Genomic DNA, 26,878 nt, shown 5'->3' with positions numbered 1-26,878 from the left:
TCCATCACCTCCAGTACAACAGGGTAAAGAGTTACTCTCTCTTTTTCTAATCTTTTTACTTCATTCACCACTATTATTTCTATTTTAATTTCTCAGGTAATTCTTTCCTCCTCCTGCTCCATTTATCCTGGCATTGAAACAGTATGAACTCTGAGTCTGTATTACTCTAGTCTCTGAATTCTGTCTGTAGACCAACTGATTTAACTTTCTCAACAGGACAATCATCTATCTCTCCCTGGTGTATGTGCTTGGCCATGTGATCAAGTCTGTGGGTGCCTTACCAATACTGGGGGGACAAACAGTACACACGTGAGTATCATGGAATAAGCTAAACCACTTTTCTTGTATTAGTTAAATGTCTCACACATTCAGGGCAGATGATTCTCTATTTTCTTATCAGAGATGTCCCTTTATTTTCCAACCTACTGTTTTATTACCAAATTGGTTAAGAAAAAAAATTATTTTATGACCAGTTGAACTCTTTCTTACTTTATCTGAGCTCTTTTTTTTAAATCAAGCATTTGGGGACTTATAGAATGCCTAGTTAATATCCTCTTCATAAAAACATCATATGCTTAAAGAAAATCATTAGAATCTTCATGCCATCCATATTCCCTTACCTATTCACCCACCAATGCATCTGTACTTTGCAGGGCTAAAAACATGCCTGTAATATTTCCTTATACTACACTGTAGAAGTCATATTCAAATTCCACATATTCCAGTTGCTCTATCCCTCTTTTCTTAAGCTATTGATGTTTATAGGGCCAGAGGCATTTCATAGATTCTGATATCTGTTGGTTCAGTCAGTAGACAGGATGACAGTTATTCAAGCAGGTCATATGTATTCATGTTTATAATGTGCCTGTATATATACGTATCCAGTGAGTAAGGAATTTGTTTTAAATTTAATAAATATTATATAACTCCTTGTTTTGTGTCCCATCAAAAATCAGTGACAAATTTTAACATTTTGTTTTGTGGTTGGTAAGGGTATGTGGGATAAGGGTTTACAAGGTCTTTCTATTGGAAGTGTCCCTTTAGCTAAGACAAGATTGAGAACCAGAGATTTAACTTTGGAATTCCTTCAGTATCTGCTTATATGTTGCATACAAGGAGTAAATGGAACTATCAGGGACAAAATCTTTCCATGAAATGCGTATTTTCTGGCAGGGGCTCAAGGGTCATAAAGATGTCAAGTACCCTTGAATCTCTCCTAGGAGTGAAGGCAAATATAAAGTGCCCACAGGGTAAAAATGTGAAGTGGGTACTTCCCCTTGTACACATTATTTTTCTCTGTAGCTTTATATTCAGTTTCTACCCCTGTGTTTTGTGTTGATATAGTTAATATCCTTACCTCTCCATTTCAGGATCCTATCATTGACTGGCCTCAGTCTAATAGCTTTGGGGACTGGAGGTATCAAACCCTGCGTGGCAGCTTTTGGTGGAGACCAGTTTGAAGAAAAACATGTAAGATCCTGCTATTTCCATATTTTCAGGAATGTAGAGTAGGCCTTAAAAGAGGTACCTGGCAGGTAGCCATTTGCCAAGAATGAAGTAATCCACAGATTAGATCACATCTGAGGAGTTGTGTTCAGTGCTGGGTACAAGTCATTAATAGAGAGAAAATTGAAACATGTTCACAGAAAGTAACCAGCGTGGACTAAGAGACACATCTTATGAAGAAAGGTTAAAGGAATGCAGATATTCAACCTGGATAATATAAGGATTAAAAGGAGTATTATAGCTATCAAAGGATGTCAGTAATTAAAGTGAAGATCAGTGAGTGAAAGCTATTGGGAGTTAGCTTTTTGCTTGATGGAAGAAAAATCTTCAGGTAGAGGTTGAAGTAGTAAGTTTACTCTCACTTGAGGTATTTAAGAACAAACATGGTAAGCAGTTTGAAAATGGGAGGTGATGAGTAGTAAGCATCTCTAGCTTTGAAATTCTATGAAAGGGGAAGATGACCATTCAGAATCAAACAGAAAGAGTTTGTATAGATGAACTTGTCTGGATGATGATTCCCTATTTTCCTAAGTACTTCCCACTGTCAAAGGGGGTAGGAGAATATGAATAAGGTAAATATGGGCCCATATAGGGAAGCTGTGACAAATAGGCAAGGAAAATACAGTTGACCCTTGAACAATGCTGACCTCCTGAAGGTGAAAATTGCGTGTAATTTTTATTTGTTTGTTTCCCCAAAAACGTAACTACTAGAAGCCTTATAGATAGCATAAACAATCAATTAGTACATATTTTCTGTTATATGTATTATGTACTGTTTTCTTACAATGAAGTAGGCTAGAGAAAATAAAATGTTTTTTCAAATTGTTGCAAATCTCAAAAAAAGTTTCCAATATATTTATTGAACTGTAGGACCCACACAGTTCAAACCCATGTTGTTCAAAGGTCAACTGTAGTCTTATTGTAGGTAGCCAACATTTTTGGCTTCCTCTCTTCTACTCTCAGTTTTCTTTTTGCCTGTCTTCATGTGTTCTTCCATCTTCTATAGCTATTTATCATGTTTCTATTTTTTCTCTTTCTGTTCTTTCTCCAAGTCCTGTTTCCTGTGTTTCTCTTATACTTCAGACCACTTGAGTTATTGTTTTATATTCTTTATCTGTCTGGGGGACCATACAGCATAATTGCTGACTTTGAAGGCAACCTTTGGGATTCTGTGCACAATGAATTCTACAAATAGATGAATGGAACGGATTTAAATGGAAACCAGAAGAGAAAGCAAACAAACTGTAAATAGAAAATGGGGAAGGACAGATTGTCCTGATATGTCAGGAGAAGATCTGGAGTACCAGACTGAAGCACAGCAGTATATAATGAGTAAAGCATCAGCAACTTTATTTGAAAGTTGCTTCATTCAGTAACTGCTCCATAAAAATATTTCAGTAATAGGACAAACTTACCTCCAAGTTTCCAGCAGCCACTTCTAAGCCCATGGACTTCCTTTTATGTTCTCTGGCAGACTTCTGGTAAGCATTAGGTGAACTACCCTGCTTGATCAATAGTTTACTTCACCAGCTTATGTTCTAGTCCCATCCCTACCACACATCCCACAAAACCTATTATTGAACTCAATCAATCATTCACTTAACTCAGTCAATAACATGTATTGAGTCTGTAACATATGTCAGGTGCTATGCTAGGTTGTGGGGATCACAGAAATGAGTAAAATGTGATTTGTGCCCTAAAGGAACTCTCAACCTACTGAAAGAAACAGGCATTTAATGCAAAGGAATTGGTACTAAAATAGATATGTGGAGGACAGAGTAGCAGCATAGTGTACAGGATGGTCATTTTTGCCCAGGTAAAGGGGTAAAAGAGTGTTAAAGATGTTTGTACTGAAATTTGAGAGGTGGGTACGTGTTTGGGACCAGATAGGTATGTTTTAAATATTTCATGTGATATTTAGATACCATGGAGGCAATATCTGAATCTGTCTCTGTGTATATATCTCCATCTTAGGCTGGTGGAGCACAGAGGCATGTTGCACGGATAACTTGATCTGTTTGTTTCAGGCAGAGGAACGGACTAGATACTTCTCAATCTTCTACCTGTCCATCAATGCAGGGAGCTTGATTTCTACATTTGTTACACCCATGCTGAGAGGTTAGAGTCTTTCCTGGGGGACCCTGTATAAGGCCTTACTCTGGCCAATCAAAAATCTGTTCAAGGCCTCCTGCTATCCATCCTCTCCTTTTATAAGGGCTTGAAAATCTGAGAGAATTTCTTTTAATCTGGATTTGTCTGTCCCACAAGGATTGTGGATTAGGTAATGGGAAGAAAGAGGATGGCTATGTCTATGACCTCAAAAGCCTGAGCTTGTCAGATAGAACATCAAAGATTCAAGATTCAGGAATACCTTTTCTCTGCCCTTTAGGAGATGTCCAATGTTTTGGGGAAGACTGCTATGCATTGGCTTTTGGAGTTCCAGGACTGCTTATGGTCATAGCTCTTGGTAAGTGCTTTGGGGGCAGAGGACCCTATAACCACTGATGCCTGCCACATGTAAAGCATCATGTGAGCACTTTATACAAGCAATGTTATTTAATACTCATGCTAACCCTATAAGGAAAGTGCTGTTGTAGGGGTTTTCCCTAGACATTGGAGATAAATAAACCTAAGGAAGTTACAAACCTTAAAAAAATGTGCCCGAAGTTGGGCAACTAATAAGTTCCCTGGAGAGCTTTAAAAAAGATTGATCCCTAGGCCCCACATAGGATGAATTAAATCGGTATCTCTTTGGGATAGAGTCTGAGCATCTATAATTTTTTAAATACCTAGGTGATTCAAATGTGTAGTCAAAGTTGAGATCCACCACTCTATGTTACAAAATGTAAGGAAGATGTTTAATCCTTCCTCTCAAACTAGTTTATTTCATCTGATAGTTATTTATCTGGTAATTGGAGGACATTTTTAATTGTTTGGACCTTTTCAAGTAGCCTCTCAGTTTAGCTGTCTCTGTTATGCTCTATGATGCTCCCAAGGAATTTGCTCCTAGGCAAAGAGAATAAGAAGCAGTAGGTGGAAACTGAAGCAGCTTAATTCAAGTGACATTGCATTCTCCTTACCACTGAGGCCCGGGTAATAGAAGAGTAAAGGGGATGCAGTCCAAGGGGAAACTTGGACATGATTGTTCCTAATCATTGACCTGGAAACCTGTTCGTAGTCTGAGCCTTTGGGTGACACCCCTCTGGAAGATATCCAGTCCAAACACATAAAGAGCTCAGTAGAGGACAAAGAGCCCAGAGACTCGATGCTCAGTCTGATTATTTTCTACCAGGGGTAGCTGATAGTAATATACTCAGATTTCAATTCCAAGGAAATTTATGTATTATTCCAGGAGAGCTGTAATAATAGATTCCTTGCTTCCTTCTCCCTTTGAAGCCAAACATTTTCCCAAATATCATCCACTGGTTTTCCACTGATTAGTACTATGTGCCCTTCTCTGGATCACTGCATATTACATATGCTTTGTAATATGTAAAACTACATATGCTGTAAGTGAACTATTTTATAAGTGAAATGTTAAACAAGGGTTGGCTGTCATTATTAGTCAGCTGCTTCAGTTTTCTGGAGACTAAGAAATAACTCAGCCCTCTGGTTTTTCTCTATAATTTAACTTATTAATTTTTTCCTTCTTTAATTCAACAAACATTTATTTAATGAACTATTATGTGTCAAATTCTATGCTACGTATTATGTTGATATTGGTGAACAGACAGCTACAGAATTCATGCTTTCAAAAACTTATATAATCTAGTAGGAAGAGAGAGTCAGACAAGGAAGCAGGAATTTCAAAAGAGTGTGATCATTGTCACAACTGGGGAAGTACAGAGAAAGCTACGGGAACACATTGGAGGAATATCTAAGACCGAGGGTTAGAAAAGGTTTGTCTAAAGAATTGATACCTAAGGTGAAATGTGAAGTGCATTAACAGCAATTAATCAAGAAAGCCATTGGAAGTGAAACAGAAATAGGACAGGGAAATGTAATACAAGGAGGCCAAAGATAGTTTAGGCCTTAAAGAAATTCAGATTGCCTAAAGGATGAGTTAGATAATGAAGGGCCATTTAAGTCATTAAGGAATTAGAACTTTATCAGGAGGACAATAGCTAGCTACAAATAGGATTTTAAACATAAGGCATGACATTACTTTGTTTTTTTTCAGTGCTATTCCTAACTGTAATGTGGAAAGAATGAGGTAAGGGTGAGGCAAGGGTACTATTTATCTTGATCACTGGATTTTTGGCACTCCCTTACATTTCTGTCTTAAGGTGAGTGCCTCACTTACCTTATCCTAGTCCTGGGCCTGGTAGAATTGATGAAACTTTGTATCATTAGATAAGTGAAGTAAGGAAGAAGTTTAGTCAAGGTTGAATGTTGGGTTCTGACTTGAGCAGCTGGATAGATAGTGGGATCATTCACTGAGATAATGAGGGAGGGAGAACAGGTTTGGGGCAATACTAATGAATTTGGTTTTTGGCCATGTTACATTTTAGATGATTGTGGAACATCTAATTGGAGTTTCAAACAGTTATTTGGAAATACAGGTTTGGAGTTCAAAAGAAATGTTTGGGCTATAGATAAAGATCTGGTGCTTTTGAAATACAGATAGCAATTAAGTCATGAAAACAGATGAAATAACTAAGAGATGATAAGAATAAGAGAAAGAGAAGGCTAGGATAGAACCCTAAGGATTATCAGCACTAAAAGATAGGCTTGGAGGAAAAGCCCACATATGAGACTGAGAAAGAATGGCCAAAGTGGTGGCCGTGCTATCTTGAATACCCAGAGGATTTCAAGAAGGGAGCCTTTCAGAGTAACAAACGTTACTGAGTGGGAAATTGAGGTAAGAGTGAAAACTCCATTGAATACAGCAACAAGGTCACTGATTTGGTTATATCAGTTCTGCTAGATTGGTGGAGATTGAGGACTGGTAAGAGTAGATTGGCAAGAGAGTAAGAGTAAGAAAGGAAAAATTGTGTTGTCAAGAGAGTGTATCAGGCATGCTTGAATATTATTAGGAAGACTCCCATAGAGATAGAGGTTGAAGATGCAAAATAAAGACAGTGTAACCAGAATAAAAGCACACATGGAAGAATTACCTTTGTGTAGGAGAAGGAATGTCACCTTAAACTAACTGGAGGGAGGAGAGGATGGATGTGGATACAGGAATCAATAGATTTGGAGACAGGAAGCTAAGGGAGTTTGCATTTGAAGGTTTATATTTTCTTTGTGAAGTAGGAGGCAACATCAACTACTACAAGGAGGAGATAGTAGAGAAACTCAAGGTCCCTACTGATCTTTAGTGAAGTGGTCTTCAAATTTAAGTGCGACCTTGTCCAAGTTGATCACATGGTCTTCCTTTTATCACTCCACTGTCACTATTGAGACCAGAATTTCTGATATTTCCAGCCTCTTTCTAGGATCATTCTTAGTTTCAGGAGCAGTCTATTTCCCATCCAAAATCCTCCTCTTGTCTAGATAACCTTTTTATCTGCCCACTTGTCAACTAAGGATTAATTAGCCTTCTTTCTCTGAACTGTTTTTTTTAAATTTATCTTTCTTTCTTTCTTCTTTTTTTTTAAATTTTTTATTAAGGTATGATTGATACACACTCTTATGAAGGTTTCACATGAAAAAACAATGTGGTTACTACATTTACCCATGTTATCAAGTCCCCACCCATACCCCAATGCAGTCACTGTCCATCAGTGTAGTGAGATGTCACAGATCCGACTATGTGCCTTCTTGGGCTACACTGTTCTCCCCGTGATCCCCCACACTGTGTGTACTAAACATAATACCCCTCAATCCCCTCCTCCCTCCCCACCCGCCCTCCCACACCCCTCCCCTTTGGTAACCACTAGTTCATTCTTGTAGTCTCTGAGTCTGCTGCCATTTTGTTCCTTCAGTTTTGATCTCTGAACTGTTTTTTCTGTCAAAAATAAGAAAGCTGGGTAGGTAAAGCATGCTATTTGGAGAAGCTCTGGGGAAACTGAGAGGATGAATAAAGAAAAAGTGGTAGAGTGAATCTGACCTAGAGGAATAGAGAATTTACAAAGTTAAGGCAGAGAAAAGTAAGGTGATTGGGTTTTCGGGAGTGTGAAGAAAGAAAGTGCTGCTCACTGAGGAAGGCGTCTGGGAGACTGTCTGCTAGAGGAGTGTCTTGCTGGAGTTGGAAAGTCCATTAAAGAAGAACACACACAGCTGGGAGGACACCAAGGAGTCTTCCCACTGACTTCAGTTAAAGCTAATAAACTTGAAAGAAAATAACACTCACTATTTTATAACTATAAAAGTAATACCATGTCATTGTTAGTAATTTGGAAAACAAAAGGAAAATAAGAAATTAAAATTCACCTATAATTAGCTGTGGAGATGTGGTTAAAGAATAAAGATGTAGCTTAAGGGAAAGAATGAGCTCAAGAACAGAAATAGTACAGGAGAGAATTTTTGGTAGGAAAGATGAATAGTGGTTAGAGTATATATATATATATACAATAGAATATAATAATATATATAATGATGTAATATATATATAATAGAATAATAATAGTTAGAGCATGTATGTATAATGAAATATAAAGTAGGAAATACAGGTGGAGATGAGCTACACTGCAGACAGGGACCAAGTCTTTTTTATCTTTAGTCCCAACAGTGTCTAGCATAGTGAGCAATGCAAGAATGAGTGAATGAGATGCTTTCTGATGGTTAAGAGCATAGATTTCTGGGTCAGGCCTCAGGTCAAAAATGCAGTTTCTGGCACTTTCTAGCATGTAATCTTGCACAACCATCAGGATAATAATGAATTTGGGAAGGCCTTTCCTGCAGGAATTTGAGCTTATAAGGTAGGGCCTGTAAGGAAGGTTTCAATTTGACATCATGTAAGAGAAGAAAGAGACCAGGGATTGAGAAACTAGTTTGTGGGCATTTTAATAATCCAGGGTAAAAATTGTGAGGTCCTAAAGAAAAGTCATAGCAGTGGCAATAAAAAAGAAGGGCAGATGTGAAATACACTGAAGAAAGAGGATCAATGAAGTTGTAAACATTATCAGACATAGCAGTGGAGAAAGAAGAGGGAGTTCAGAGATGACTTCCATTTCTGTGATGACAACGAACGAACATTTCAAAGATCTCTCTTACCAGTTGGCCATTTTATTATCTTGGCTTTCATAATTTTTATAACTGCAAAGTTGGAAAGTGTAAGCCAATTTCCTGGCTGTAGAATGTTTGCCAGCCACTCCTAACCTCAGCAGTCTGTCCTTAGCAGTGAGAAGCTAAGAGCCTTGTCTGTGTGTCCACTGCAGTTGTGTTTGCAATGGGAAGCAAAATATACAAAAAATCACCTCCTGAAGGAAACATAGTGGCTCAAGTTCTCAAGTGTATCTGGGTAAGTCCATGAATTATTTACCTGCCTTTTTCAATCTAAGGGAAAGAGATGCTATACTGAACATATAAGCCTTCAAACATGGGTATACATTTTTCTCAATGACTTCTGTTCTACTTCTGTGCCTTTTGGCAAACAGATTAATTGGTTTCCCTCTGTGCCTCTACTAAAGCATTAAGAAAAAAAACATAACCATTGTTTAAAATCGGCAAAAGTCTTCTGAAATGTAGTTTTATATGTTGCTAACAGGATATAAGGATAGATAAGAAAAAATCTGAAATATTTTGAAATTCAATGTCTGATGAAATCAAAAGGTTGGAGAAAGTCACCTAAAAGATGTGTGTTTGGGGGAAAGGATAATAAGCTGGAAAAGGCAGGGGTGGTTTCTTTTTGCTTCTCCTCAGATATCTGTGCTCTGCCCTAGTTTGCTCTTTCCAACCGTTTCAAGAACCGTTCCCAGGACATTCCAAAGCGACAGCACTGGCTGGACTGGGCAGCCGAAAAATACCCAGTAAGTTGGAACTGCAGAAACATCTGATGCCTCCATGGAGTCTTTCCTAATGTCCAAACTGATTCCCTCCTGCCGCATCTGAATTCTTCTCTTACTGTCCTGGGGCACTTCTGCTCTAAGCAGGGAAACCATGTCTGGCAATTCAGGCTATTCTTTCTTACCCCTTCTCGCAGAAGCAGCTCATTATGGATGTGAAGGCATTGACCAGGATACTATTCCTTTATATCCCATTGCCCATGTTCTGGGCTCTTTTGGATCAGCAGGTAATAGTTCTTGAGAGCTTCCCCTTCTTCCAGCCCCTTCCTTTTCAGAGGAAGGGGAGTTCTCAAAATAGCATCTGTCTGTCCTAGGGCTCACGATGGACTTTGCAAGCCATCAGGATGAATGGGAATTTGGTGAGTAGAAGAAATTGTTCAGAGAAGTCTGTTATTTTCTTTTTAATCTACCTGAAGGAAAAATTAATTTTCTGTGTGTTTTTGCCTGAAAACTGACCTAAGATCACAAGGGAAGGTGAAGGTCTTTTGCATGAAAAGTACTGAGTAGGCAAAGTAAAGAAAGCTAGTCTGGAAATAAAAAAACAGAATCTTATCTTTAGAAATTAGGAACATAAGGATAGGAAAGTCTTAAATATATACAAGGAAGTATTGAGAGGGTGGCAAATGGAAGTGATACAGACCTGAGAGAGTGACTGTTCTCTTCCATCTAAGTCTGTCCAGGGCACAGCAGCAACAGGTTTTATTGGTACTAACAACTGGCCCCGTCTCTCAGAGAGGGATCACAGCAAACAGAATATTTTACATACAGATATGGAAAGAATGGGAAAGTTGTAAACATTATTTTCTCTTTGTCTAATCTCCATTCTTTGGCAAACACAAAGTTCCACCCGCTCGCAAATGTTCTGCTTCCTAGGTTGTTGTACTGTTCTTCTACCATTTCATTTGTGAAGAGGGCAGGGTGGATGATGCTGGGGTCTTATTAGCCAGTCTATTTGGGGCCTACCAAATATAATTTTACCTTTCCCTTCCCCTGGTGGTTCAGGAGTTACCATGGCTGTCCTCTTGTTGACCCCCTAGCGAACAACTCTGGAAACACTGTGTGTCAGTGGGAGGCTTCACCCTGCCGTGATGACTTTCCTTCATATTATTACAACCTACAGGTGCAGTCACTGAGATTAATAAAACATGCTGGCTCTAATCTCTCTCAAATTAAGGAATTCACAGTACGAAAAGAATGTCCTCCATTAGGCCCACCTGCCTTCAGCAAACATAGCCTGAAGCCATTTCCATTCTGTGCACCACATACCTTTATAAGTATGGTAGTGACCTTGAACCAAACACTTGATGAATTTTATCTTGTGCTTCTCACCTGCTTAGTAGCAACGTTGTTGATCTAGGCTTTTCTTGTTCTTAGCCATCATCTAAATGTGATTTATTATGTTTCAGGGTTTTTTTGTGCTTCAGCCGGACCAGATACAGGTAGGAGAGTTCTCTATAGTCACGGGGACTTATCTTTCCTCATCTATATGTCTATTTGTGGTAGTAGGATCACCAACCATAATTTGATGTTTTTTCCCTGTGTCCTGAGAAGGATTAAGCACAGGGATGAAAATATTCTCCTTAAGTTCCACACTTCTCTCTCACATCCTCTGTTAAGTAAGTAGCTCCTGCCCAACTCCAGGAAGAGTGAGGTTTGAGCTCACAGGAAAAGCATTGGATTTTTACCCCCATGTCAAGGTAGTATCTTGGAAATATTGTCATGTGTGTAAATAACAAAGGCAGAATCTCTGTTTACAGATGACTTCCAGTTTCTTTTTTAACCCCCTGTTCAACAATCCCTAGTTTTTCCTTTTCTCCTTCCTTTCTCCTGGCCATGATATTTTCCCTTGGGCTGCGAAACTGGAGAAGAAAAGTGAAAATGGGAGGGAAGAGCTCCTAAATGACTAACAGAAAAACAAGTTCAGACTGAAACTGGTTCCTTGAAATGTTTGGAAGCTAAGGTGCTATGCAAGGCAAATGGAGTCTTGCATGTACAGGGACTGAGAGATGTATAATCATTCTGCACTTTGTATGATGAAAGTATGTTTGGAAGAGAGAGTGAGCACAGGCAAGCGAGGTACACGCTCACCCTAATGAAAGTAAAACACTTGTCACTAATCCTTTTTACTGTGGTGTTACAGGTTCTAAATCCCTTTCTGGTTCTTATCTTCGTCCCATTGTTTGACCTGGTCATTTATCCTCTCGTCTCCAAATGTGGAATTAACTTCTTGTAAGTGCTCGCTATTCCTTTGTTGTTCCAAACCGACTCTTTGTGCAGCTTGATAAAACTTTAATGTCAGTACTTTTCTACTTAATAATGATTTGTTTTGGTTTATAATTTTTCTGCTTCTGTTTACCCCAGTTAGACTAAATTCCTATTAATACTGGAGGATGGGAGCTAGATCTAATAATTCTTATCATAGAGAGACTATATAGCCATTAGTATAGGCTTAAATGTGCAGTGTTGAAGAGGTAGGTCTGAAGTTCATGGAAAGTCAAAAGTATGTCAGAATAGGCTCTTAAGCCCAAAGCCTCTGATGACAACTAACCCATTTAAATCCCCTATTGTCCATATGAAACAAGTGGGGACCTGGTGAAAGTGGAATGGAATTGTCTCTGATTACTGCTTTTCTCCCATTCTACACAGAAGTGTTATTGTTTATAAAGTTGGACAAAAGAGGGCTTCTCATCTCCTCTAATTCCTGATTTAACAGCAATTTTCTTTTGATGACCACTTTACTATATTCAAAGGCCTTGTGTCATTTACTCATTCATTGAGCAGATATTATTGAGTTCAGCACCAAGTGCCATGCATATGTAAAAGCACAAACCTTGCCCTGAAGTTTACTGTTTAGTAAGGGAGCTAGAACACATGCAAGGATAGTTATTACACAAGGTGAAATATAGTAAGTGCGCTAAGAAGAGAAGCAAAGTGCCAGGGAGGTGTAGAGAAGAAAGAGAGGTGTTCCTGCTGCCAGGGACAAGACTTCCGAGCAAGAGGAAAGTGAGGTAATAGTGCAGAGTGCCTGGTATATGTAAGTACTCAATACATCTGGCTGTATTACTATTATTTTTGTTATTATGACATAGTGGTAGAAAAACCATCATAAACAAAGGCAGAGGTGGGAAGATGAGGTGCATTACAGAGAACAGTTCCATGTGACTTCGTAAAGAGAGAAAGAAGGATATGTGAAGGGGAGTTCTGGGAAATACTTTGAGAAGTAATTAGGACAAAATCAGGAAAGGTCTATAATGATAGGCTTAGAGGGTTTAGATTTTATCCTCTAACCTTTAGAGTCTAAATTTGTACCCATCCTTTGGAGTCTAAAGGTTAGATATAATTTTTTCTCCCTTTCCTCTGCAGATCGCTGAGGAAAATGGCTGTTGGTATGATCTTAGCATGCCTGGCATTTGCTGTTGCAGCAGCTGTAGAGATAAAAATTGATGTGAGTTCAATAAATTGTTATCTCTGGGAGGAGATGACCATACCCATACTGTTACTCATCTGACTTGTTCAATCTTGAGTCCCTGGGACCTAGCACAGTATCTGTTTTAAAGAAAGAATGTGAGTGTTTGTGATAAGTGAGTAGATACAATGGTAGAGTAGCAATGCAAAATGACGTGTCCTCCTGTCTAGGTATGCTAGGTGATCAGAGATAGGACTGAGATAGGTGTTCTCATTGTACCCGAAGGGTTAATTTTTTGGTAATTCTGACATATGTTCTGTGTCCTAAGGAAATGACTCCACCCCGGCCAGGTCCCCAAGAAAGTTTACTCCAAGTCTTGAATCTGGCAGATGATGAGGTGAAGTTAACGGTGCTGGGAGATGAAAATAATCCTCTGTTGGAAGAGTCCATCAAATCCTTTCAGGTGAGGTATGGACTTGAATGAACTAGAAACACATTCAGATAATGCACTAAGGCAACAGCATAATACAATGGATTCAGACTGCCCCCATCTAATTTCTGGTTCTGCCACTCCCTCGCTATATGATTCTGAACATGTTATTTTATCTCTAAATGTCAGTTATAACATCTATAAAAGAGCAATACTTTTTATGTGATAAGCTGTTGTAAGTATAAGTATTATATGAAAAGTGCTTAGCAATATGAGACATTGTAAACTCAACAGGTTCTTATTTTTATTATTATTTCAATAATAATCACATCCTCTGGAAGAGTTTGGCTTGCATATTTTCACGACTATCACTGTACACATTCTGAAATGTTGATTTTAGAATACTGTTTTTAACATGAATAATATACACTTATTGTTGAAAATTGGAGAGTAAGTAGAAAGGCATAAAAACTGCCTATAATTCTATCACCCAGAGGTAATCACAGTTATCATTTTTGTATATGTGAATAAACAAGCTAATTTTCTAAAAGTACTTAAATTCTATATATGCTGTATTGACCTTGATTTTTTCTTAACATTAATTGCATCATAAGCATTTTCCCATGTCCTTAGATAATCTTTGAGAACATGATTTTAATGGACACACAATATTCCATTCTATGGCTATGTCATAGTTTATTTAGATATTTTTTATTATATATAATCTTATAATGAACATCTTTATTCATAAATCTTTATGCATGCCTCTAATTACTTCTATATTATATATTATTAGCAATGGAATGACTAGGTTAAAGGGTAATGCTGAAAGTATCTGATGAGCTTACCTACCCTGGGATGCTATGAGATTGTGATATCCAAGATGGGGTAGAAGGTGAATGTGACGGGTTCTTCATTCTGCAGAAAATGCCACACTATTCCAAACTCCATCTGAAGGCAGAAAGCCAGGATTTCCACTTCCACCTAAAATATCACAATTTGTCTGTCTATACTGAGCATTCTGTGGAGGAGAAGAATTGGTACAGTCTGATCATTAGAATAGATGGAAAAAGTATTTTCAGCATGATGGTAAGTTGAAGAATGGCCTTGGTTTGAAATTCTTAGAGTATGATGACTGGCTCATCAATAACTTACCATGACATGCCTAATGGTCAAATTATCTGATTAGCTGTTCCCTGTTGTCAGCTGTAAGTGTTTTTTATTTTCCTCTATTTGTAGGTGAAGGATACAGAAAACAAAGCAAGCAATGGGATGACATTTGTGAGGTTTGTATGTCAAAGACACTCCAGGCCACCTTGCTCCCTTGAATTTTGAGTCTCATGTGATCTGTGGGGCTTCATACGAAAAGGCCTCACATTCTACTTGTCTTGTACAGGACTTCTCTCTTCTATAATGTCACATGCATGTCAGAAAGCATCTTCCAGGACAGGGAGGCAGAAAGGCTTGCTTTCCCATGTGGTGTAAATACAATACAATATTCATATATGCCCCCTGTGCTCTGATGCATACATTCCTTCTAATGAATTTTATCCACTTATCTTGCTTTCTGGAAAATAACTGAGTACTTTCCTCTTTGAGATCACCAGAGAGAAATGTTGAAGTGAGCAGCAATAATCTTCCCTTCATTATTGGTAGTTGAATATCTCTTATTGTTAATTTGTTTTTAAAGTATAGTTTTTATTATAAACCTATAGAGGCATCATGATGGAGTAAAAGTAACACATTTGGAGTCATAAGCTTTGATTTGAAATCCAGATAAGACTGGAAATCTTGTCAGACAGCTAGAGACACTTACAGAGATGGAACACTGAAGAGGTCACCTGCTGTCTGCAGCAGAAATGGGACATGAAATAGATGCACATGGCTATGGCCATCAAGAAAAGGTAGTTGAGAATAGCACTTTAGAAGAGAACTTTTAACAAAAAGTCTGAATTTTGCTGAAGGGTGGAACACTTATAATAATTTGTTTTTGAATATGCTTCTGAAAAAGTTAACAGGTTAAAATAAGCAAGACAACAATGATGATAGGACTGCCCTGGGCCAGAGAGCCATAAGAATATCCAGGAGGGGTGAAAGGGTAAGTTTCTTGGTCAGTGCAGGATTATCTGAAGTCTAGGAATCAGAAATTAAGGATTCTAGAGGGAATTGCCCTTCTTATCCCACCGACCAGAAGCTAGAGCAAAACCTATCAAAATAGAAATGTAACAAAAAACTATATTGAGAGGACAGTTGAGGGGCCCAGGTTCAGAAGGTTGGAAAGATCATTTTGAGAGGGCCAAGGATTGTCTGCAGACTTCAAAACAAAAGTAACTTAACCTACTATTAGCTGGGAGTCTGAGTTTTGAGAAGTCAAATCAGATTTCATTTATATGAGGATAAAGTATCAGTTTTATGTAAATACTAGTGTGTGTGTGTATAAATATATATATTTATTTATTTATGTATATAATTATTTTTCTTAGTGGAATCTCAATTGATGAGTACCACTATTATAAGAGGGAAAGATATTGGTGCATCTAACCTGGATTAGTGAGGAAACTCAGACTGCCATGGGTGATCATGATAGTGTCCATCCCGGCTAGAGAAAATAATACCTCAGGAAGGAGAAAGTTAGGGACTTCTAAAGACCACCAATTCCTTCTTACAGGTAGGTTCATTTGTTCATCCAGGTAACAATATACATCACAGACCATTCATGTGCCAGTCACTGTTCTAGGCAATGGGGATACACGGGAAACAAAACAGAAAAGGCCCCTACCCTTTTAACAGGTGCCCTATTTGAGAGGGTTTGCCTAATCTGTAACAATTTCTCTCCCCTTAGGTTTGTTAACACTTTACATGAAGAGGTCAACATCTCCCTGGACAAAAATATCTCCCTCAGTGTTGCTGAAGACTATGGTGTGTCTGCTTACACAACTGTGCAAAGAGGAGAGTAAGAACATTACCTTTGTGGACGTGTTGCTTTTATGAACAATTGTTTTTTAAATGCTTTCTTTGCTTATAGATTAGGGGGATTAGGTATATCTAGGCTAATTTTGAGTGTACAGATATCTCTTATTTTTTGGGTCTCCCTTTCTTCCTTTCCTCAGGCTCACGTTTTTCTGCACACATATTGAGATCATAATTACTGTGAAGGCCATGCTGTGTCATTAACTAGGCCAGTTTCAGGGAGTTTTGCAAAATTGTTATTGACTCCCATTCCTACCCTTTGGTACCTTCTATTGGCACCTCATTGCTTCAAGTATGTCCTTTCAGGCTCACTGTTTTATGCTGTTCCAATAATTCATAAGACTTAGATGAGAAGAATTCACAAGTCTTTGAGGAGAAGACTTAAGGACTGAAGTCCATAATAGAAGATTTGTGCCTTCTTTATTCAGGTTTAAGGTTAAAAAAAAATTTATAGGCAATGAAGAGCTCAGATCAGGGGGAGAAAAAGCTAGCTTGAAAATAATTAATTCCGAGAGATTTCTCTCTTCAAAAAAGGGTGGTGGCTTCGCTACCAACTCACCATCAGCATGGATATATCACTTTTTCCCCTGGAGGTGGGAGCACTTTTCTAAACTCTGATGTTTATTATAACTTAAACTCATCCTGTTCCAGATACCTTGCAGTGCCTTGTAGAACAAAAGATAAGGACTTTTCATTGAATTTGGGCTTACTCGAGTTTGGTGCAGCTTATCTGTTTATTATTACTAATGTAAGTAGCTCATGGCCACCCCCACTCTCTCTTCCACATGTCCAAATCGATATCTGTATATATATCTGTGTTTGTGTCTGTATCTATCCTGGGGTCCAAAGAATCTGTGGCAAGACAAGATTGCATACTTATTTCCAGTGTAAGACAGTAGATTCTATAGTGACTTTAGAAAGCCTACTAAGGTGTCCATAGGGGACTTTAAAAAGATAACATTGGCAGCAGGCACAGAGTCTTGGGGAATGGGAGACATAATTTATCTTGAGCCATTGTTATGAGGTGACATGGTCTGCTCCAGTCTTATTATGGCTCCAAGGAAACAAAGATTATTTACCTCTTCTTGACTGATTACACATACAGGTCTCTGGCTTCCTAGAAATTGATCCACAGTCTGAAGTATGAAGATTAGTAGCAAATGTCAATTTCTCCATAAAGTTTGGGGGCATTAGTTAACTGTGGTCCATCGAAAGCAACTGCCTCAGCAGTCAGGGCAGGGTACCTCTGAATTCTAATTTTGATGTCAATTCTGATTCTAATTTTATTTCATTACTCTTGACATTGTATTAAACATAAAAAAAAGTTAGTGAATAAGAAAAAGATGAACATTTCTAGAAGTATGAGAATAATCTGTAAAATTTTATTTAGTTAATTTAATTAGCCTGGTATCTTTGGTATGCCGTTTTTTTATTACAGCTTTATTGAGATATATTCCATATATCATACAATTCACCCATTTAAAGCACATAATGATTTTAATATATTAACATATTCAATGTATTAATATATATTCAATATATAGAAAGAATATATTTTCAATAATATATATTCAATGGTTTTTAGTATATTCGGAGTTGTGTGCTTTTAGAATATTTTCATCATTACAAAAATAAGGCCCATACCCATCAGCAGTCACTCCCCATTTGCTCTAAAACCTCCATCCCTAAACACCCACTTGTCTACTTACTGTCTCTCTAAATTTGCCCATTTTGGGTATTTCATATAAATAGAATGACGCAATATGTGGCCTTTTGTATCTGGATTCTTTCTTTTGGCTTATTTTTCAAGGTGTTCTTTTCATTCATGTTGTAGTCTGCACTTCAGAAGTCAGTACTTCATTTTTTATTGCCAAATAATATTCCATAGTATGGTATAATACACATTATCTGTTCACCAGCTGATGGACATTTGGCTTGTTTCCACCTTTTGACTATTGTAAATAATGTTTTTATGAGCTTTCACGTAAAAGTTTTTCTGTGGACATATGTTTTCACTTCTGTTGGGTATAATACCTAGGAGTGGAATTTTTGGGTCACATGGTAACTCTATGTTTAAGCATTTGAGAAATTGCTGTACTTTTCCAAAATGAATGCACCATTTTACATCCCAGCAATGTATGTATGAGAGTTAAATTTATCCACATCTTTGCCAATGCTTGTTTTTTGTGTCTTTTTAATTATAGCCTTCCTAGTAGATGTGAAATGGTACTCATTGTGGTTTTGATTTGTATTTTCCTGATGGCTAATGATATTAAGCATCTTTTCATGTACTTATTGGCCATTTCTATATCTGCTTTAGAGAAATGTGTGTTCAGATCCCTTGCCCAACTTCTAATTAGACTGTCTTTTTGTTACTGAGTTGTAAGCATTCTTTATATATTTTAGAAATGTCTGCTATCAGATATATGATCTACAAATATTTTCTCCCATTCAATAGGTTATCTTTTTAACTTCATTGATGGCGTCCATTGAAGCACAAACATTTTTAGCTTTTATGACATTCAATTGATCTATTTTTTCTTTGCTGGTTTATGCTTGCAATGTCATATCTAAGAAGCTATTACCTAGTCCAAGATCATGAGGATTTTTGCTTATGCTTTCTTCTAAAATTTTCATAGCTTTGGCTCTTGCATTTAGGTCTTTAATTCACGTTGAGTTAATTTTTGTATATGGTGTGAGCTAGGGTGTTAACTTCATTCTTTGATATGTGAATATCCACTGTCCTAGCACAATTTGTAGACAAAACCATTCCTTTTCCATTAATTGGTTGGTACTCTTGTCAAAAATACTTCACCATAAATGTGAGGCCTTATGTCTGAGTTCTCAATTCTATTCCTTTGATCTATATGTTTATCCTTGTGCCAGTACCACACTGTCTTGATTATTGGTACTTCGTAATGAATTTTGAAATTGGGAAGTGAGTCCTTCAATTTTGTTCTTCCTTTTCAAGATTGGTTTGTATATTAGTTTTTAGGGCTGCTATAACAAAGTACCACAGCTGAGTAGTTTAAACAACAGAAATTTGTGTATATTAGTCATGAACACTAGAAGTCTAAGATCAAGGTGCTGGTAGGGTTGGTTCTTTCTGAGGGCTGTAAGGAAGAATTTGTCCCATGCCTTTCCATTCTTTTAGTGGTTTTCTAGCAATATTTGTTGGTACTTGACGTGTAGAAGAATCACTCCAGTCTCTGCCTTTGTCTCCATATGGAGTTCTCCTTGTACACTTGTTTGTGTCCAAATTTCTCCTCATGAGGACACACCAGTCACATTGAATTAGGGCCCACCCTAATGACCTCATTTTCTCTTAACCAATTATATCTGCAACAGCCCTATTTCCAAATAAGGTCACATTATCAGGTACTGGGGATTAGACTTCAACATTTGAGTTTCAGGGGACATAATTCAATCCATAACACTTGCATTCTTGGTATTATCCCATTATTTCTTTGTTCTGTCTGTCATGTGCTGCTCAAGATAGAGGCCATATATATTGTTTCTGAATGCCAGAATTTAATGAACATCTAGATTAGAAATAATAAATTGGAGGCCTCCTGGCCCAGTTCCTTACATAGTCCTATTTTGTTTGCCCTGCATGATGTTAACCAAAATAATCATAATTATTGTTAACTGACAATATTTCAAGTTCAAGAAATTTCACCGAAGAAACTGGATTCCTGACATTCTTAAAAACAAAATCAGAAGATTTTGTAACAAGTATTACTGTGTCAGTTGGCTGGTGCTATAGTAGCTGTACCCTTCAGCTGGGGCCTGTGCTAACCACTTTACCACAGTCCCTATCATTCCCCATTCAGCCTACTTTGTTTACTTATTGTCTGCCTGAGGGTACTGGTGACCTTGATTTAGAAGCTCAGGTCATGGTCTGCTCTAAGGCTGAGAAAGCCCAAACCTAAGTCAGGTGATTTTCACAATATCTAAATCACAATAACTAAAGCAAAATTTACATCACTTTTTGGAGCCCAATGGCACTTTGACTCAGAGAATCAAGGGCATTTGGGCGTCAAAGACTTTTGATTTCAAGGACTCCTGACCTTGATGTTTTAATTCTACCATTTTCATCTCACCATATATCCAGATATTACATCTACAACCTAATATGATTTTAATATTGTATATATTCTGAGAAATATACAATTTTAAATATTTCATTTTTAATAACAAATATTAGTACACATAATTTATATAAATAAAATCAACCATAGTTAAAAACCTGCAATAGTAAAAGTAGTTTTAGACAAAAGAATTATAGAATCCTGTATATTTGTTAATATTAAAAACAAAAAATTAACCCTGAAAAAATTATTTTTGACCAAAATTTTATAGAAAAGTTACATCTTTTTGACAAACTTGAATGTGTAAGATTTGAGTTAAAAAATAATGACCAGTATATAGAATTAAAAATAGCAGGCAATATTTGATATGGATTTTTTTAATTGATCAACAAAATCTTCAATGTAAGGGTTACTGAGAAAACAGTTCATTCTGATAAATGTAATTTTAGTAAAATAAAAATTTAAATGAAAAACATAGAAAATTAGACAAGAAATTAGACTTTTCTCAATAATGTGCTTTCTGAAAATACACTATGTTTGTATATTTAGATGTTGTTTAAATTTAAAATGGTAGCCAGGATGAAAATATCAAATCAGTCAAAATCGTGGGAAATCCAAACTACAATATCAAAATATTCTGCCTGTCGATAATGGTATCTGATTGACTAAAGCCAGGAAGTGAATGCAGCAATACCAAAAGGAATTTCAAAAAAAACTGAAGTTGTGTAGAAATTGTTCAATCTTTTGAAGGCAGCAAAAGGTTGAAAATACCAATAGGTGAGGGATCATAGACTGTGGTAGGTTAGGAATATTTACTTGAGACTACTGACAAGCGCATTTCTTCTTTCCCTCACTAAGAGCACCAATCAGCGTCCTCAAGCCTGGAAGATGGAAGACATTCCAGCCAACAAAATGTCCATTGCATGGCAACTACCACAATATGTCCTGGTTACAGCTGGGGAGGTCATGTTCTCTGTCACAGGACTTGAGTTTTCTTATTCTCAGGTAGGTTTTTGCACGTTGAAAGTGGAGATGGAGATAATGTTCTGAGGATGGTGAGTTTTAATCCTGGTACTGCCTTAAATAGGTATGTGACCCTAGCCAAGACCTCCATAATTTTTGACCTTAGATTCCTTAGATATGGCCCTGAACAGACTGTCGTCTTGCTCCCGGGATCATGGCAGTGCAGCATAGAGCCTATACTGTTTGGGTTCTAGGAAAAGATACTTAAAGATTAAGAATAAGGGCTGTGAGCAACTTTTTTCTGAATGCATCTCCTCGGGCAAGGGAAACAAAATAAAAATACAAATGGGACTACATCATGCTAAAAAGCTTCTGAACAGCAAAGGACACCATCAGCAGAACAAAAAGGCATTCTATGATATGGGAGAATATATTTGTAAATGATATATGCAACAAGGAGTTAACATCCAAAATATCTAAAGAACTCACATTCCTCAACACCCAAAAAGCAAATATCCGCCTGGAGGATATGAACAAACACTTCTCCAAAGAAGAAATTCAGATGGCCAACAGGCACATGAAAATAGCTCCACATTGCGAATTATCAGGGAAATGCAAAGTAAAACCACAATAAGACATCATCTCACACCAGTAAGGATGGCCAACATAGAAAAGAAAAGAAAGAACAAATGCTGGTGAGGATGCGGAGAAAGGGGAACCTTCCTACACTGCTGGTGGGAATGTAAATTAGCTCAACCATTGTGGAAAGCAGTATGGAGGTTCCTCAAAAAACTCAAAATAGAAATACCATTTGACCCAGGAATTCCACTCCTCAGAATTTACCCTAAGAATGCAGGAGCCCAATTGAAAAAGACAGATGCACCCCTATGTTTATCACAGCACTATTTACAATAGCCAAGAAATGGAAGCAACCTAAGTGTCCATCAGTATATGAATGGATAGGGAAGGTGGAGTACATATAAACAATGGAATATTATTCAACCATAAGAAGAAAACAAATCCTACCACTTGCAACAATATGGATGGAGCTAGAGGGTATTATGCTCAGTGAAATAAGCCAGGTGGAGAAAGACAAGTACCAAATGATTTCACTCATCTGTGGAGCATAAGAACAAAGCAAAAACTGAAGGAACAAAACAGCAGCAGACTCACAGAACCCAAGAATGGACTAACAGTTGCCAAAGGAAAAGGGACTGGGGAGGGTGGGTGGGAAGGGAGGGAGAAGGGGAATAAGGGGCATTATGATTAGCACACAAAATGTAGGGGCGGGGGCACGGGGAAGGCAGTATAGCACAGAGAAGACAAGTAGTGACTCTATAGCATCTTACTACGCTGATGGACAGTGACTGCAATGGGGTATGTGGGGGGGACTTGAGAATGGGGGGAATGTAGTAACCATAATGTTGCTCATGTGATTATATATTAATGATACCAAAAAAAAAATTTAGACATGGGCTGTGGAATCAAACTGCCCATGTCTAAATTTTGGCCACATAATCTACCATATAATTTTAAGCAAGTGAATTAAAATCCTTCTAAATTTTTCTTTATGTATAAAATAAGAACACTAATAGAACTCATCTCTTAGGGTTATAAGGAAGATTATATGATATAATTAATGTAAATATTCAATTAAGAGCTCCATCTTATTATTCCTGTGTTACCATTATTACCACCCTGTGTCCAATATGATAGCTGAACTTCATGGGGCAAGTTCAAATCTGGAAGCTTTTGTGGGAGAATTTTTCTGGATAGATGCATGGGGCATAAAAGGGTGGTTTGGGGGAGTTTATTTACTCACAAACTTGTGTCCTCTCTAGGCTCCCTCTGGCATGAAGTCGGTAATCCAGGCAGCCTGGTTGTTGACAATTGCGGTGGGGAACGTCATTGTGCTTATTGTGGCGCAGTTCAGCGGCCTGGGACAGGTATGGATCTGAGGGAAGCAGAAGCTGTGTCTTCCCAGGGCTTCCCCACCAACTTCATCTTCTTGATCTTCCCCCACCTCTCTGCCTCCCACACTCCCCACTCAGTGCTGTGACATAAGACAGGTTAGATATACACAAACTGTCAGGAAACCAGACATGTGAGTGGCAGTAACGGCCACCACAGGCCCATGCGGGGAGAAGCCAGTGAGACCAGTCTTCTTCTAGCAAATCTCTGCCTACACTGGTGACCCTGGGCCAATCTGCTCCCTAGTTCTCATCCTATGAAGACCCCTTTAGCTTCAAGTATCTCTAGATTCTTCCCTTGTATTTATTTCTTCCTGCAGTGGGCTGAATTCATCTTGTTTTCCTGTCTCCTGCTGTTGGTCTGCCTGATCTTTTCCATCATGGGCTACTACTATGTTCCTACAAGGACAGAAGATATTCCGGAGACAGCAGATATGCAGATTTCCCACATCCAAGGGAACATGATCAACCTTGAGACCAAGAAGACAAAGCTCTAATGGCTCTCTAGACTCTGCCCGGACCCCAGCTCCTGGACCTGGCCTTGGCCATCACTCATCCTCAAGCATTGTTTTCTCCTACATGGCTAGGGAGAGACTACATTATCTGAGCTGATCGCCTCCATTTTTCTCCCATAATAGAGGCAGTTCTAGGACAGGATTTTCTATTACATTAAAGAGCAAGGCCCCTGAGACTGTCTTCCCATTTACCATGAAACTGTAAACCTTGTGTAGTGTTGCTAAAATCGTCCTGGTATTTCCAAATGGCCATGAAAAACACAAATGTGTAATTGAGATTAGTCTCCATGGGTAACGTTCTATAAGATTTCCTTTACCTGTCATTTAGAACTGCTGACCCCACTTCTTGAGATGCTGATTTAGGAGCAAAATTGCAGAGTAACAGAGAAATGGCATTTCAGGTTTCCTTATAAGCAGTGTAAATGTACTATTCACTAGGACCTCAAGAATTGGTATATATGATCTGTGATCTGGTCCAGGGGCCAGCTTGCCAGCTGTCCAGGTTTAATAAGACCTTAGTAAATTTTTCAGTACAGATGGTAGGAGACAGAGTATTTTATTAACACACAGGAGGAGATATGTCCTTCTGATAACTACAGTATCTTATCTACTAATTCAAACACCCCTTTCTCAGTACTGATAGGTCTTTGGAAACCCAAGTAAAGATGGCAAACATGGTTCTGGAAAATAAAAACAAGTACAAACTGTACAAATTCTGATGAGCCATTCTTCTGCAGTGCACATCCTCCTTAGGGACAACAGTGTTTCAGTCCTGGAATATGCCCTTCTACAGAGGCTTAAGTGGATGCTAATTATAATTTTCCAATCCTGCCTTTTCAATGTTATTGGGCCAACTTTTTCTTATTATTACATCATATCTTGCTTATTGCAACAATTATTGCAAACAGTATTTTTTATGAATCCAACTTCCTTTTGTTATTACTCCCTTCAGCCTTAAAGTGGTGACTTCATTTTGATAATTTTCCATTTTACTTTTCCCATAATTTTTAACTGCTATTTCTTCATCTAGGCCTGGGAATTCCCTGTTTATTCAAAATATTGATATTAACACTATAGATTTGAGTTTCTGAAATGGTGATGTCTGAAGGAGAGGCAGGGTCTCACGTGAGGATCTTATCAAAATCTGTGGGGAAGGGGAGGAGTGGTAGAACACGAGGGGTTTTTGTTTGTTTCTGTGTTAAGGAAAAAGATGAGAAACATTACTTTGTACACAATGAATAAATCAGTAGATGGACATGGGGATGCCATTACTCTATGGTATGTTTTAGGGGAAAAGTTCAGAATCACTGTAATAGAAAGCCCCATTTCCATTAGTTTTGCTCCATTGTTCTCATCTAGAACTGTGCTGTGACTCACACTGTAATTATAACACAAGTAAGAGAAATTGCTCCAGTTTCCTGAGTGTTATACATACAGCTGACTCTTGAATAACACAGGAATTAGAGAAGCCGACCCCTTCACAGTAAAAAATCCACATATAACTTATAACTTGATACCCCCAAAATTTAATTAAGAGCTTTCTGTTGACCAGAAACCTCACCAATAATATAAACTGTTGATTAACACATATTTTGTATGCTATATCAATTATTTACTGTATTATAAAGTAAACTAGAGAAAAGATTTTTCAAATTTTTGCAAGTCTCTCAAAATTTTCCGATATATTTATTGAAAAAAATTCACGTATAAGTGTCCATGCAGTTCAAACCTGTGTTGTTCATGAGTCAACTAAATTTTAATGACCAAGTTTTCAGAAGTACCAAAATGACAGCAATATCATTCAGTTTCCCCAGATATCTTATTGTGAATCTGACCCTACTCCTTCAGAAGATAATTCTGTTCATTTTTTAGAGCTTTAACTCAATCTGTTCTATGAAATATTTTTTTAAGAGATGTTAACAGAACTCTGTAATAAAAGTTGCTATGGATAAAAAAAGGGGGGGATAAGGCATATTATATCCTCTTTTTAACATTTCCACATTAAGGATGCTGAGAAATCCTGGTAAAAACACAAGATACTTTGTTTAGCCTAACATGGTAGCATTTCCCCAGAAAACTGGTTTAGGAAAAACTGTGATAGGTAATTCTTTATGCTGCACGAAAGCTTCCTCTCTGAAATCTCCAACCATTGGCTCTTTCCTTTATAGCCAACAATAATAAGCATAACTCCGTCTTTCCTGTGTCAGACTTTTTGCTATTTGGGGAGAGCTTCTATGTCTCCTCCCCCAGTCATCAAGTAAATATATATCTAGTTAAAGATTTGCACTTCCTTTAATGGGTCCTCATAGAACATAGTCCAGTCCCTTTACCACCCTGCTTTACTTTTTCTGAAAAATATCCTTTGCTTGAAGTGTAGCAGTGGATCAGAATCCCTCTTAGAATGTGATACCTGGAGCCAAACACAACATTCCAAAAGTAGTCTGACTAGAAGAACTAGAACTTGCCTTTCTCAAATAATACGCTTCTGTTAGTACAGCCTTAGGTAACATTAGAGGTTTTGGGCAACTACATCACAAGGTAGACTTATATTCTAACCATATGGTTGGCTAAAATCTCCAATTTTTTAAAGAGAGCTTTTGTTTATCCAAATACATATATGAGTTCTACTATGTGCCATTCACCAAGTTAGGTGTTGGAAAAATAAAGATGAGTAATCTACTATGCCTGTGAATAAGGTTACCTCACTTATCTAGCCTGACTGTCAAGATCCTAGAGAGTACAAAGGCCTTGAGGAAATAATGGTATATTGAGGACAGTATGACCGATTGGAGTAAGGTGTAAAGAGGTAAAAGATGCAGTCAGAGGAAGCTAGGGACCAGGTCCTGTGGGGTCTTGTGATTACGGTAAGACATCCTGATACTATTCTAAGCCATTGGAGATTTGGAAAATGGGAGTGACATAATCTGATTCTCTATTTAAGATAACTCTGCCTGCTGAGTGGAGAATTATCTATCTGTAGCTGGGAAGGAATGGAAGCAGGAAGTCCAATTAGGAGACTTTGGTAATAGTCCAGGAAATTAATAATTGTTACTTGGACAAAGTGGTAGCAGTGAAAGT

At 37.8% G+C, this 26,878-nt stretch overlaps 1 protein-coding gene across 2 annotated transcripts in view; it reads left to right on the top strand.

The window, feature by feature from the left end:
- SLC15A2 (solute carrier family 15 member 2) overlaps nt 1-24,513 on the top strand; it is a 30,720-nt gene extending 6,207 nt beyond the window's left edge. Inside the window, exons 4-22 of one of the 2 annotated variants that reach the window (XM_073231568.1) lie at nt 217-309; nt 1,371-1,470; nt 3,534-3,624; nt 3,896-3,973; nt 8,829-8,911; nt 9,333-9,419; nt 9,593-9,682; nt 9,770-9,814; nt 10,862-10,894; nt 11,596-11,684; nt 12,819-12,900; nt 13,190-13,324; nt 14,216-14,380; nt 14,531-14,577; nt 16,134-16,244; nt 16,913-17,009; nt 21,211-21,357; nt 23,157-23,261; nt 23,606-24,513. In XM_073231568.1, coding sequence (XP_073087669.1) covers nt 217-309; nt 1,371-1,470; nt 3,534-3,624; nt 3,896-3,973; nt 8,829-8,911; nt 9,333-9,419; nt 9,593-9,682; nt 9,770-9,814; nt 10,862-10,894; nt 11,596-11,684; nt 12,819-12,900; nt 13,190-13,324; nt 14,216-14,380; nt 14,531-14,577; nt 16,134-16,244; nt 16,913-17,009; nt 21,211-21,357; nt 23,157-23,261; nt 23,606-23,782 — 1,855 coding nt within the window. In that variant the 3' untranslated portion in view covers nt 23,783-24,513. The remainder of the gene's footprint in view (nt 1-216; nt 310-1,370; nt 1,471-3,533; nt 3,625-3,895; nt 3,974-8,828; nt 8,912-9,332; nt 9,420-9,592; nt 9,683-9,769; nt 9,815-10,861; nt 10,895-11,595; nt 11,685-12,818; nt 12,901-13,189; nt 13,325-14,215; nt 14,381-14,530; nt 14,578-16,133; nt 16,245-16,912; nt 17,010-21,210; nt 21,358-23,156; nt 23,262-23,605) is intronic. The other variant, XM_073231569.1, reaches the window with a different exon arrangement.
- Nucleotides 24,514-26,878: the final 2,365 nt, after the last annotated feature.

The sequence above is a fragment of the Manis javanica genome, chromosome 3 (assembly GCF_040802235.1).
Source record: "Manis javanica isolate MJ-LG chromosome 3, MJ_LKY, whole genome shotgun sequence".
In the NCBI taxonomy this organism is placed as follows: Eukaryota; Metazoa; Chordata; class Mammalia; order Pholidota; family Manidae; genus Manis; species Manis javanica.
This window is presented reverse-complemented; position numbering and strand designations above follow the sequence as displayed.